This window comes from Vidua chalybeata, chromosome 13, assembly GCF_026979565.1.
Source record: "Vidua chalybeata isolate OUT-0048 chromosome 13, bVidCha1 merged haplotype, whole genome shotgun sequence".
NCBI classification, from domain to species: domain Eukaryota; kingdom Metazoa; phylum Chordata; class Aves; order Passeriformes; family Viduidae; genus Vidua; species Vidua chalybeata.
Genome location: NC_071542.1, coordinates 14,680,314 through 14,694,771, shown reverse-complemented (window position 1 = coordinate 14,694,771; position 14,458 = coordinate 14,680,314). Strand labels below are relative to the sequence as shown.

The following is a 14,458-nucleotide window of genomic DNA, read 5'->3' as shown; positions in this document are numbered from 1 at the left end:
CAGCAGTATATTAACCAAACATCCTAATTAACTGATTCACCCTTTTATTGTCTCACATCCTTGCTATCACTGGGCCTGCTGTGCTCTAACAATGCTTTAAAAAGTCTAACTCGGTTTTTGTCCCCTGGCTTTTAAACATCCTGGCATTCCATCTGCAGCTTTGTATAGAGATACACATGCAAAAGCAAACAAACAAACATGCTTCTTGCAGACTCCTTCACCTTCTTCTGCATGCAGCCCCCAAAAGGTGGCTGCCCTGCATGCTTCTAAAGCTTCAACCCAAGCTATGACCACAGAAACGCAGCTCCAGTGATACCAGGTAGCTAACACCAGCAATGGCAGTAAGAGAGCAGGGAAAGGAGGAATTGAAAAGGGGACCAGCTCAAATAATATTTTCTGAAAGATGATCCTAAATGTTATTAACCTGATTCTCCTCTGCCATCAAAATTACACCAAGGGATCTCCAGTTCAATGAGATTCAGACCATGAAAGACCAACAAAATCCATTCTGTTAATAAGCCCATAAACTAATGGCACTTGAAAAACTCAGCACACCAGGCTTTATAACCCGCAGTGAAACAGATTAGTAGTAATACAAAGGCAAAGAGAGCCCCCTAAAACCTTATCTTTAGCTACAAAGAGTGTTCTTGTGCTGAGCAGGTTTTGGTTTGCGGCTCAGCACCCTCTTCTGCACCTCCAGAGGCATTTATGGTCCAGCAGCATGTTTCCACAATATTGGAAAAAAAATAAATAAAATAAGTCAAACACCTCTGTGTCATTTCAACAAAGGCTGGGTTATATTCTGGCTTCATACAGAAATCTAGATGTTTCTCAAGCTGCTCTGCTCCTTTGCAGACACATTTGGAAGTTGTGTGGGTGTTAGCACTGGATGAGTGGGGATTTCAGTGGGGAATCTGTACATGTCCTGAATGGAGAAGAACCTTTGTATACACTCAAGGCTTGCAGGAAAAGGCCTCCAGGATTTCAGGTGAAAGCATTCCTAATTAACCTAAGGGGAAGGGTAGCTCCAGCATGCTCTAAGGGTTGCCACAAAAACATCAGCCTATCAATCATTCATATCATTGGCTCAGCAGTTCCTTTCCTCCTGCATATGAAGGGAGGCTTGGAGAGGTAAGTTTAATTCCAGAAACCATCTGTAAGACAGAAAATCAGGAGGAGGGTCCACTCCATCCCAAGCAGTTCTTAGACTCCTGAATTTCTGCTCACTGAGTTTGTGTACTCATCTTCTGGCAGCAGCCCCAGGACCCCTGTTCACTTTGCCCTGCAGCCTTTGGGGCACGTTCACTCCTCACTGCCATCCTGAGCCCACCTGAGAATAAGATAAACTTTCCATCCCCTTTGCTCTCCCACCTCTCAGCAGAAATTTTCCTAACCTGCTGTATAATGAGACCATTTTTATTCTTTCTGGCCATCTCCTAAAGGTGAAAATGGGCCCTCTGCTGAGCATCAGCTTCCCAGGCTCAAGACTTTTAATGAAAACCTCAAATTCCTTTATTTAAGGCCAGTGAGGTGACTAATGGACTAAACAGCCTGAGAGGTGGAGGAAAGGCTCTGCAGAAAAGCACTGAGCAAGGTCCTTGTGCTGGGCTAATGCTCCTGACAGCCAGGCAGCCTCATGGACCTCAGGCAGGGAGCAAACTCCCCTGAGCTGCACTTTGTTCTCCTCAAGCAGCTCCTTCACACCTACAAGGCCAGTAAGAACACCCTATTGCTAGAGCTGCCCTTCAGCTTTATGGATTTTCACTCCCAAAATAAGGAGTCTCCTACTGCGAACTCTGTGTTCCAAAAAATACAGGCTGGGGCTCTGCAGCCTGTGGGACATGAGCGGGCTCAGCCCCTGAACATGGAGCTCCCAGTCTGAGGATGAGACCTGCTCAAGCATCTTCCCCTGCCAGGGAGGGAAGATGCAAATTTGCAAAAGAGCAGACACAAAGCCAATTTTAAAACCAACGCTGGCCTCAAACTAACAGGAAAGAAAAAAAAAAAAAGCACCATTAGCTTTGATTTTTAAATAGTTATTCTCTCAAAGGCTGGATCAATGGAAAAAGGAAGCTGAGCAATGGATGAACCTTTAATTGCTTAGAAGTAGGATTCATCCTCACACTGCCTGCCAGAGCATGGCCTTCTGCTGGTGGCTGTGCTCCTGCATTCATTCCCTCACAGCAGCTGTGCCTGCTCCCATGTCCCAAGCGACCACCAGGCCAGTCAGGCACTCTAAGTATTTTTCTGGTGGGGTCTGGATTAGCAAAAGGCATCTGTGAAAAGTTCCAGAAGGTTTACATGCACTTGTGTCTCAAAATAGAACAAAACACTGAATTTCAGAGTTTCCACAGAAGTGTAATGTTAAGCAGAAAATATTGCTTGAAGGCAATCAAAACATTTCATTTTGATAAAGGCCCAAATACTCCACTTTATTTTATATGCTGAAAAACTTCAAGCTACAGTTTCCCAAAGAAAGCACTAAATGCTCCAATTTCAACAAGATACTGCGAGCTCATCAGCTTTTGTTTGAATGAAATAGCACTGAAACGGAGACATTCCCACAAAAAGTCATAATTTGGAGGAAATTACATTTTTTTTCCCCTCACAGGGAATATTCTGACTGGCTGTATGTTGCAGGTTGGTTTTGCATTTTGCCTGCAGAGCCAAAGGCATTTGTGTGGAAGGACACCTATTTGTCACAGGAGTGACAGGAAAACAGAAATGAGATAAACGCCTAACTTTGCCCTGCCCTGAGCCAGGGATCTGTCCCTCTTCTCTGGCTGGCTGAGAAAGGCTCTTCTAAGAAGGTTTGTGCTGGAGTGACAATTCTAATGCTGTGTTTTATCCTTCTAGAACATTCTATCCAACGTTCTCCACTTCAGACCACCAGGCTGCTCTCTGCACTCACACACACAGCCCAGGGCTGCTGCCAGCACAGGGAGCACCACAACACAGAACCCAAACAGGTTCTCCCAACCCCTCCAGCCCACTCAGCCAGCTCAGGAGCACACAGATCATCTTCTAAAGCTTCAGGAGCTGAGCAAAGCTGGTGCAGAGCTAAGACCTTCTGCAGGGAACACTGCCTGGAACACCACAACTTTCTCCACTTGGAGCTCCCCAGATTCATCACCAGGCACTGCCCTAGACCCAGCTCAGGGTGGCCTTAGGAAGGGTTCCAGCATCACAATCTCCCAGAGTGGGCATCATAACATCAAGACTTACCCACAGCCCTACAACACCAAGGAGGAGAAGGATCAGAGAAGGCTGAAAGGGGCAGGTAAACTGATGCTGTTGATGTGACCTAACTGTGAGTCCTTTCCAATTAAAGCAGGGCTCAAGCACAGCCACACATGGGCCCTGTTGCTAATTAAGGGAGGACTGAGCACTGACTGACACATTAACCTCCTAGTCTCAAAACATTAACTCTACCAGGTGTAATATCTTCTAGGTGACATAAAGGTTAATAGTCTGCACCCACAACAGAATTCAGCTCGGTAAATACCCAATTAACCAGCTTCTGTTAGAGCAGCAGCAAAAATGAAAGGTCTAGGCTGGTTGAAGGGAGGCTCTGAAATGCTGGGTGTGATGTGTGCTGGTGAGTTCACCCTCTGTGGGGACAGGGGACCTGCCAGGAATGGCCAGAGGAGCAAGCAGGAGTGATGCCTTCAGAGGGAGCTTGCACAGGCCTCAGCACTACCAGGAGCTGGGCTGAGGAAAAGCAATGAAGTGAAATAAATACAAGGATTCTTCACTATCAACATTTAACAAAACATTTTTTCCCAGACTTCCTCCCTCATTCTTCCTGAACTATTCTCCAAAGCCCCTATTGTTGGAAAGTGAATTCAAAACAACAGTGGTTGGATTCAACTCCTGTGCAACAAAATTGGTTTTTTTTTTTTTTTTTGTTTGTTTTCTGAATTTTAATCTTTGTTTTGCTCATTGCCTTTTGGAAGAGGAAATTGGAACAGGGAAAGATAAAAAATGGAACAAACAAGGAATAAGTGAATATTCAACTCAGTTGGAATGCAATTGCCTCATTTAGCATAATCTTGTAGAAGCTTCAGGAGAAAACTTTGATACACCACATTTGAAGCATTTAAAAATAAAGGGTCAAAGAAGTGATTACTTTTATTCTGACCAGTACAGCAGCTGGAAGAAGGGGAAGCGTGTGTCACTGAATCCTCAGTAATGTGTCACCCTCTGGGCCTGATCCCATTGATGGAGATGCAGAAGCTTCTGCAGCTGCAGGGGCTCAGGGTGCATGGCAGGGCTCAGCCACTTCACTCAGCTGTTGCTATTTCAGCTAAAAGCTCTTTTTTTTTCCCTCCACAGCTGAACTGACACAAAGAGTGTGAGACATATTCATCACCACAGACACATACAGAATTTTCCTGCTCAAATCATGTTTCCTCTGAGCTCCTCATCAATTTAGTGTCTTCCAGGTGTTCAAGTTCCTCTGTTATGCAAGAATTTAGGATGCCTTTGTTCTAGCTTTTCTTTCTCCATTCATTAAATTTCATTGTGCCCTTCCCCAAAACCTGCCTTTCCTTCTCTGCCACAGCCACTGCTTCACTGGACCTCCCCTCTGAAGGCACTGCACATGCACAGAACACATTCACCCCACTGTCATTTCTACAAACCTCCAACCTGAACTCTCAACCCTGCTTTTACTGAGACTGAGAACCTGCTGGAACAGTCAGAGCACCAGCCCAGCCAGCCAACCTGGGAGAACCAAAGAGATCATCCAGTGAGACAGGACAACAATGAAAATAGTGTTTTTAATATCATTTACAGCAAACTTACAGTATGTATTTCACATCACATATTTCTAAACTGCTCATCTGGAAAATATAAGCTGCAAAAATACAGAACACAGTATTCAAAATATATCGAGCATGTGGCTTCTCTTTTTTTTTTTTTTTAAGTCAATTGTACAGTGAAACATTTCCTTTTCCAAACCAGGTTTTGGTTTATTTTGGAAGTGCTGCTAAACATCTGAAAAATTACCAGCAGTCAAATTACCAGCACAGTTCAAAGACCTTTCTGAGGACCACTTTCCCTTGGGCACTGCAGGAAAACAGTAACCCCCAGCCTGTGAAGGGGCAGTGGCACGTGGGCTCATCCAGGTCCCGCAGTGCTACAGACTTATCTGTGGAGATGTTCTGTGCAGGAAGGACCTTCTCCACAGCCCACAAATGCTGCTCTGCCCAGGTGACTGTGAAGGACAGCAATGGCCTGAGGGACAAACACCATGGACTGGTCTGCTGCAGAGGCAGGTAAATACTCCTCCAGAGCTGTGCACCCTGCACAGAGCTCTGCAGGTGAGTTTCAAGCACAGGTGTGACAAACTGCATGGGGTTCATGGTTTCCAACAAGACAATCAGTGTGGAAGCACCCTGTATGCACTGATGGAAGACTGCATCCACACACCAGCTGCAAACATTTGTCAGAGAAGTCCTGAGCTGCTGAAGCCCAGAGAAACTCCCACCAACAACCCAGTTAAGAGATGCATCAGGATTTGGAGGGCACATGGCAGGCCTGCTTCGTGTGTGTGTTATTTTCTTTATTTACACTATGGAGAATGAGAAGGATGGATGAGGGAGTGAGTTAAAGAATAAAGTAGGTTCCTAATACTAGCCAAAACCCCAAGCCCCTCAATCTCTGTCAGAGACACAGAGGAGCCAGCTGGTCAAGAACTTCTTACCCTATATGCTATGAATTTTAAGCTCTTGAGTTTGCTCATCTGTAGCTGCCACTAAGGGCTGTCAGGCATGGGGAATAACCAGGTTACACAGGCAGGGCATGTGCTGCTGGTCAAGCTCTCCAGCAGCAGAACAAAGAAAGAGAGATCAGCCACTGAAACCTGGCTGTTTCTCCACCATGAATGAGGCATGGCCAAGCACTGGCTGGGCAGTCTCTTCTGCTCATGAACCACATCAAGAGCTGCTCTCCTCCTACCTGTGCAAACTGCCCCACTCCCTCTCCTCTGATTTCAGATGGTGCTCGTGTCTCACCTGCACAGGGCACAAGGAATTTTAGAACAGCCTTACTGCAAACATGCCCCATCTAATGCCATTTATGCATTGTTAGCTCACACGACTCCGAATGTCCCCGTGCCTGGAATGCGATATAAGTACATACAGCAGGGAATAAACCATTTCTGCAGACTGCATTTGACTTGTATCAAAATCCTAACGAACACCACATTTATTGTACTTTATTTACACGGTAGTCACGTATAATATAATACAATACAGCGTTCCATTTGCAGTGGTAGGCACTATGGGTTTTAAAATGTCACAGCTCTCCCTCTGCTCCATCCCACCCCTCCTCCCTATGGATGTGAGCTCCCTGTTGTGCGGTCCCAGCGCTGCTCCAGTTTCCCTCTGAACCTGCTCTGGGATGGCTCTTCCCCAAAAGCAGGTGAGGGAAGCTGCTTTCACGTGCTAACGTGGAGACTCCAAAACTTTGGTGGTCACAGACCACTGGCAGACCTCAGCACTTGTCAGGGGCAGTCATGTGCAGCCTCCTCACCGTGCTTTGCACCAAAACACTGTGAAGGCAACGTGGAGCTGTAGCTGAGCTACAGACCCCTAGCACAGGGAATAGGCCACCCATGGTGATCACAGAGCACCATTTGGTCCTGCTGCAGTAAGACTTTAGGAAAAGGGCTGTGAGTCTCCAAGAGGGATCATCCTCCTCCTCTGATCGGGCAGGGAGTGTCACAGGTGAAGAACAGGGCTCATTTCTTCCTTCCAAGTTCACAGTTAAGAGTTGTGAGGCACCAAAAACACAGCACTGTTTGCACTGAGGGTAAATGCACTGCTGTTTGTGCGATGCCATACTGCAAGAGAGAACGGGTTTTGGGGGCTGAGACATCCGTGGCAGAGAAAGATGCCTTTTGCTGTCCCACCCATGGGCAATTCATTTGGGAAGAACTAAGATATATTAGGCCATATGCAACTCTCTTGATGCCCAAGAGGTTTCTGCTTCTGATCCAGGAGCTGTGCAAACATCGCAAATAAAATTTACACCACCTGCTTCACCTCAATACCAATTCCTTTCTGTCTGGGTTCATACCCTTCTGGTGCTTGCTCTCAGCAATTACTCAAATGAGTACTTTAACCAGTAGGAATACTGGCAGAGGCTGAGAATTTCAAGAATTTTTGAGAAATTTTTCCTGGGAAATGGACTGTGAGTTGGAAGCCAGCACTCTGGCTGTCCTGGAGCATGGTGTGTCCAGCGGCGCTCAGCCCACTGACACTGAGCAAGGATCCTCTTAGTCAATTCCTAATCACATACTTTTGAACGAAATGTTTTTACTGATGAGAAAATTCCACCTTAGGGAACTCAGGGAGCAGAAATAACCCCTGTGAGTTTTATGTCCATCCAGAACAAATCCCTGTGTGTGAATTATAAGAAAGCTTTTCCAACTTCTCCAGACCACAGATGATATGCAGAAACGACCTTGCAAATACACTGAAGGCATTTTCTTGGTTTTCTCAGCAATTTGCAAGGAAGAAATAAAAGGGAGAATTAATGTGTGAAGTTGCTATAAATTATTTGCCGAGTTGCAGCTGACAAGTTTCTTATTGCTTCTTGCTATATGCAGATACCAACTTCGTGCAGAACAAGTCCAGCACTACAAACTGTTCAGGGTATGACAAAGCATTTTCTTCTCAGGGTTGGACACCCTGCTCTGCCACACTTAATCTGAATAAATGGGGGAAACATCACAAACTCATCCCATCCCAAAGACCCCATCCCTGGGGTCACGCCATTCATCAAACAAATAGAGATTGAAGCAAAGCTTTGACAAGCAAAACGACATCAACATTACAAACATCCTGAAGTCCTACTCTGGCAGCCATCTAAATGGACTGCTCTGTCCACGTGGCTTCTCCTGAATTTCCTGTGTCTTTTTGGACTTTGCTCAGAGCAAAGCAGCCAAGGCAACACTGAAGCTGAAAGAAAAGCAGTCCATGTTCACACTCTGCCCCAGGAAACATCAGTATTGCTTCTGGGCAGGCACAGCCTCCTTCTGCTCCCCTGAATTCAGGGAACAGACAATGGACACAGATTTTACTTGGCATCACTAGTTAATAAAGGAGTACCTCATGTCTAAGAACTGCTGAGAGGCCATTTTTCAGCAAAGCAATTGTATTAAGACTCAAATTGGCTAGAAATGTCAGTGGAATGATAGAAAACATCATTTGCAGCCCAGAAGTTATAGATTTTAGGGGATATAAGAAGAACAAACGATAACATTTTGAACATATGTAAAACTAAGTGAGACTTGCTGGCATCCCAGGCAAATTTAAATGCCTCCCAGTAACTCTGGATACCTTGTATTGACTTGGTAGAGCCAAGCTGTGCTTTGCCATGGGGGGAAGGAAGAACTGTGGCTAGGGAAAGGAAGCTTACGGTCAGTTTGGAAGAAAACGCCCACAAACCATGGGTCTGGTGGAGGTAGGGCTATCCAGGAGCACAGAAGGGTGGATAATCCTTTCACAGACATCGAGTGGCTCAGTTACAATGTCCTTTCCTCCTCAGATCAGTGTCCACCATCAGATAAGCATGGCTGAACTGGCTCACACCAAAGGTTCCCATCTTAGTAAACTGCTGCCTATATTCCCACCACTTCTATCTTGGCTGCCAACAAAACAGGTGAGGCACAGCAGCAGTGTGGGATGCTGGGAGAGGTGAACCCAGATTTAGGAAAGAAAAGCCAGAAGCCCTGTTGCAAATGAGAGCAGGTCAGTATTATTGCTTGTAATCAGGGGTGCTCTGCCCTATGCACAGCAAGCTTGTGAGCTTTGCACACGTTAATCAGATCTAGAGAGAGAACAACAACAAACCTGCTCCTGTCTGCAAACAGAGTTCACATGAAATTAGGGGGATAGATGAGCACAGCTGCATTTAAAGGCAGAGCAGGAGTAAGTCTGGAAACCCTTGTGAATAAAGAAACAAAGCTGTTATCACATCAGTCCAGTGAAGCATTTGCACGTGTCTTTTATACTGACAATTCCCCATATCACCTGCCAAGAATAAAGCAAACATCACACCAAGAATGCCAAAATATGAAGAAAATACCAAGCCAAACACACCCAGCTGTGACAAATTCTCATATGGCAGCAACAGCTGTGGCTGACCTGGGGGCTAAAGCTTCACAGTGCTGGTAGGCTTCAGGTTGTTGTGGGTTGGCTGTGGAGTGAAACTGCTGGTTGTGAGATGGAGTTGCCTTTCTGTGTCCCAGGACCTCATTTACTGAGAAAAAAAAAATGAGTCTGTCTGAGACACAAAGGTGAACCTTAAGTGCATTGCCTCCACTGCAATGTGATGAACATGAAACTCTGATGGGGATAGGAGGGGATTCAAATCACATTAATTCCCTTAATTTTAATTTTTTTTCTTTCTTTTTTTTTTTTTTTTTTTTTTTTTTTTTTTAAGACAAAAGAAGTAAATGCATCTCAGCCATTTGGAAATACTCCAATCACTTTCTAAATGTCTACAGACCATCAGTTCAATTTGGAAGCATTTTCAAGTGTAGCTAAGTCAGATAATGGATGCTAATTCCTCTCTGCATCTTTCCCTTCTCACCTTCTGAGCAAGGTGAGACCCAACCTCGATGATCAGCAGCAGCAGCACCGAGGAGTTTAGTGCATCTCAGAGGGGAATGGCAGAGGGAGGTCCCTGTTAGCTGAATTGCCAAGAATGGAAGGTTTGTGATATTCAAGTGATAATTCAAGTGATGGACTTTTCAGTCCCACTCTACATCCAAGATGTGCTGGGTAAAGTCAGAAAAATGGATGATTTCTATCTGTATTAAAAGAAGGTTCTGGAAATGCATCACCTTGTTAACAAGGATGCAAAGAAAACAATTCCAGTGTCATCTGCACCAATTTTAGATTGGGGTCCCCTTTTGATTCCACTGGGGCTATTCCAAAGTGGTGTCTGAGCAAGGGAAAGGAAACCCCAACCTGAAGTCATGCAAGGCAACTGGTCAATCCCAGAGAGACTGCAGAATCTCAAGCAGTTTGTCTTTCCAAACATCTCATTCCTTAGCAGACAGCCACATGGGGAACACAGTGCTTGGAAATGCCAAAAGAACATTTCTGCTGAGACTGAGGCCTCAACAAACTCCTGAATTTCAATGCCCTTGAATATGAAGAAACAATTTCCACCATTGGATCTGGACCACACAGCTCAGAGCATGCCCCTGTTTCTGCTCCTGGGAATAGGCATTTTTCTAACTCCATCCTTGTTTTTTAAGTTTCCTGCATGGTTAAGGCAGTTGCAGGATGGACGTGAAGTGCTGACAGGTGAAGGCCCATTAAGCAGTTTGGGAAGAAGGAGGATGTCTGACACTCTTCTTTTGTTATTCTGTAACAAAAATTGGGTTGTAGGCAAAAATGGCTTGTGGTTCGGAAATCAGAAAAAACCAAAATGCCTTCTGGTGTGGATGAAGGGTTTGGTCTGTGTATTTTCTTTCAACTAAAGCTCTATTCTTGTATCTGTACCAAAGCACTGACAGCAAAGCCCTTCATGATGAAGGCATCAGACCTAACCCTGGGGGGAAAAAAAAGAAAAGAGTGGGATGGGGGAAGAGATTTTCAAGAGTGCCATTATCAAAAGAAATAAAGTAACAATCATGCAGGAAATTCAAGTTACAGCTTAAAAATAACATAAGTAACCCCATTCAACTGCATCTCCCACACATACTAAGAGGAGAGATCAAATGGAAAAAGTAAAGAAAAACAAAAATGAAAATGTTATGTGCCCTGGAATCCTGTTTCTATAACTCCGGTCAAGGGAGACTTTTGACTGTAGCAACAAACCACAGCTCATGAACACTGGGAGTTTGTTTTACATCATATCAATCAGCATGCTATTCTCCTTCACCTTGGACTTTCAGAGGGGAAAATCATGAAATTGTGAAAGGGGTTATGAAATTTCAAGCAATCAGGCTTTTAGAAAGGTTCTATTCTGTGACATTTGTGTTTGAGTCTGAAAGTGTGTGTATAGTATAAAATTATGAGCTAACATTTGGAAAGACAGCAGTCTAAGTAATAAATCTGCAGAACGAAGAGAACTGTACAGAATGATTTCAGAGGCTTATACTCGACAATTATATATATTTTATGAGACAGTTATGCACCCTGTGCCTTTTTTGAATTCATTGCTTTATGGATGCAGTATCTCTATTTTAGCAGATAGGATATACTAAACCAATGTAATGGTCTAAAAAGCATCATTTACCACCCAACATAACAATGGCACTGCATAGCTTAGTATTTTTTTTCCCTAAACTCCTTCATCAATTGAGTGATTCTTAACATGGCTGAAACCCAAGAATTAAATATCTGCAATTACAATATCTGTTGAGTATTTGGCACAATTGAGTTTATTTGATACACCCTTTTTTCCTGCCCTTACTGTTGCTGAACATGTAATTCTGAGCATAAGTTGCAAGCACACATGTAAAGTCAATCAAGTGGAAGCAGTTTGATATTCTACACCCATGTTGCAAAGCCTGGATAAGAGCAAAGTCTGCTAAAAAGGTGCTGAACATGAGTGACAAGTTATCAACCCTCTGTAATTGTGCCAGCTCTGGGCTGCCCACTGCAGCAATGGACAAGGACTTGGGGAAGATCTGCCCCTCTGCCACCTGCATGGAAGTGACATCCAGCATTTGAGTCAACATGCCAGGTTACTCCTCTAAACATCCTCAAGTTCACAACAGCTTCGAAATTCACACAAAAAAGGAACTTTTAATTATGATGCTAACCCTTAAAGCCCTTCTGACATTTAGTCCATAGGAAACAAGTCTGGTTCCTGGGAAAAAAAAACTTATCAAATCCACCAATTTGCATTGCTTCCCAGCAGGAATGTTTTGGAAAACAAAAATGTGCATAAAAAAATGAGCTTGACCCCCACGTTTCTTGTGATGAGAGTTTCCCCATGGTTTTTGCAGGTTTAGGTAAGACTGCACTGCAGGAGCCAAGCCAAATCTGCTCCTGCATGGATGCTTTGTGGGGAGCTGAATGGAAGTTTGAGTTGCTCAATGCTGGCCAGCCTCTGCTCCCATAACCCAGCCTTCCAGAGGGACACTATTCCCACATGTAGGAACAAAATGTGGCATCCAGGAGAGATTATTCCATCTTCCTCACATGGCTTCCACTGAAAGTCAGTGGAATTTCTCAGGTGAAAAATAAAACACCAGTTGTGAGGGTTGAAGGATTAAGGTCAGTATTCCTCTCATCTTGTACACGCGCACACACACACACACACACGCTTTAAAGAAAACATCCACCACACAATTTCTAGATTGCAAATTATATATATATCTTTAAAAACTGGAGAGAACATCAACAGCCTCTCCACATATATATGTATTCACTGAGTCACATAGAATATGAAAAAACTATATTATGTAAATCATCATATTATCTATAATTCTCCAACAGACAATTGTTTTTATAGAGACACAGTGCATTCATTCTCTTTTTTAAAAACATATTATGTGTCTTCATTGGCTTGGTAGCATATTAGAATGAAGGCGTATGGATAAAAAATGCAGAGGATTAAACAAACCCCTTGAGTCACATTAAGTTTTGGTGAATTAAACAGGATCCTTCCCCAAACTGGCATAAATAAAACCTCCTCATGGAAAAGTGTCAGCGATTTAAGGGTTAACATATACTCGAAAATAATTTCCAAAAACATCTTATTAGAGGACTACACAGATAAGTATTTGGAACTCATCCCCCTTTAAAAATGACAGCACGTTTGGCAAGTGTGAGCAAATGTCTTGAACTCTACTGGGTTTGAGATCTGAGCACGGTTACTCACAGACAGCCACGAAGCTGCAATCTGCGAATAAGCCTTGCCTGGAAGGACTTGGATACCCCTGACAGCATTGCTCCCCACTGGGAAGGTTTCCAGCAGCTTTCAAGGAATTTATTGTGGACTCGTGGCTGGTGACAGAGTGTGACTGGTGGAAGGACTCCAGCACCGCTCCCTCTTTGCCATCGAGGATGCAGCAGGTTGGAGCAGCACCCAGCCTGGCCAGCCCTGCAGGGCTCCACACACCCTATCTCAACTGGGAAAGAACCTATTGCTGTTATCACCTTGCTGTTATCAGCTTGCTGTTATCACCTTGCTTTCTCTACGCCTCGTGCCCAACTCTCTGCTGAACCTCTGCAGGTGCCCTCCTCGGAAGCTCGTACTGTCACCAAAAGGGGCTGGTACCCAGCCACAAGGGCTCCCTGCTTTCTCCATCACCCCACAGGATGTCACAAGTGATCCCATTAAAAGATGCTGTTCTCAAGAATCCTGGCTGGGTCTGACTTTGAGAAAAAGACAAAAGTTTCCTGTGTTGCCGTTGCTGTTTTGCAGTTGTTTCTTCTTCCGTTCGTGCTCTCTCCTTGTTTTTATTAAAAAGGACCCTTGTATTATTAATATAGTTCAATCCTCCACAGTCACTATAAAACAGACTCCATGTTTTCACACCACTCATGATCTTCAAGGTTATAGATAAATTTTGTCCTATGTGGTTGATTTTGGGGCACCGAGTCCCGCCCCAGATTGTCTAGGGTGAGAGTAGAGGCAAAAAACTCACTAGTGCTGAGACCACCTTCGTGGTTCTTGATGTATCTTTTATAGTTTTTCCTCAAGCACTGCCAGGTGGTTGTGTACAGGATGAATGCAAAGGACTTGAGGGCGATAGCAATGCTGACATACAGGTATCTGTAGACCACGTTGTCATACAGTGCACAGGCTCCTTGCTCGCCACAGAATGTGCTCCAGAACAGACACGTGGAGTCAATCCCGGCCCCGAAGATCAGTGGAGGTGGGATAAAACCTGCCAAAATAAGAGAGACAAATCATGCTTTTATCATCCCTGTGATAAAGACAGAGGACGTGACTGCAGTGAGTGGAAAGAGGGTACTTTATCAAGGCTAATAGTCCCAGCTGCAGCCTGTGATTCTAATTTTTGAAGTTCTAAATCAACCTGAATGAAGTTTGTGGATGAGCTTTTAGCTTGGACTTAACATCTACAGAAGAGATTCCTGCTGATATCAACATGCAGCAAGGATTTTATTCAAGTTTGAGTGGCTTTTATTAAGCTTCTTGTTTGCCTAATGAGACTAAGTGGAGGGTAAATGAAAGAGGAGGAGGACAGCCTTGCAGCTCATTCTCTAGAAGCTGTCAATTCTGCACTTTAGGGTGATCACCTGAAGCATAGCATTCCAGTTCAGCACCTAAAATCAGCCTTGGCACTGAGATCCAGTTTTGGACCGTACCCTGACATAGCAAAAGGTTTTCTCTGAATCTAAGGAAAAGAAACAATAGCCTCTAATAGATGTCAAAGATGCCATCTGAAAAGAAGGGAAAATTTCAGAGTGCCATTAAATGAAATATCACAGCAGGATTCTCCCACAGCCACTGCAGC

The 14,458-nt window shown here is 44.3% G+C and overlaps 1 protein-coding gene across 1 annotated transcript in view; it reads right to left on the bottom strand.

Moving 5' to 3' along the window:
- Positions 1-4,762: 4,762 nt before the first annotated feature.
- The window catches only part of SLCO3A1 (solute carrier organic anion transporter family member 3A1), a 138,230-nt gene continuing 128,534 nt past the window's right edge, over positions 4,763-14,458 (bottom strand). The window contains exon 10 of the mRNA XM_053954768.1: positions 4,763-13,867. Coding sequence (XP_053810743.1) covers positions 13,488-13,867 — 380 coding nt within the window. The 3' untranslated portion in view covers positions 4,763-13,487. The remainder of the gene's footprint in view (positions 13,868-14,458) is intronic.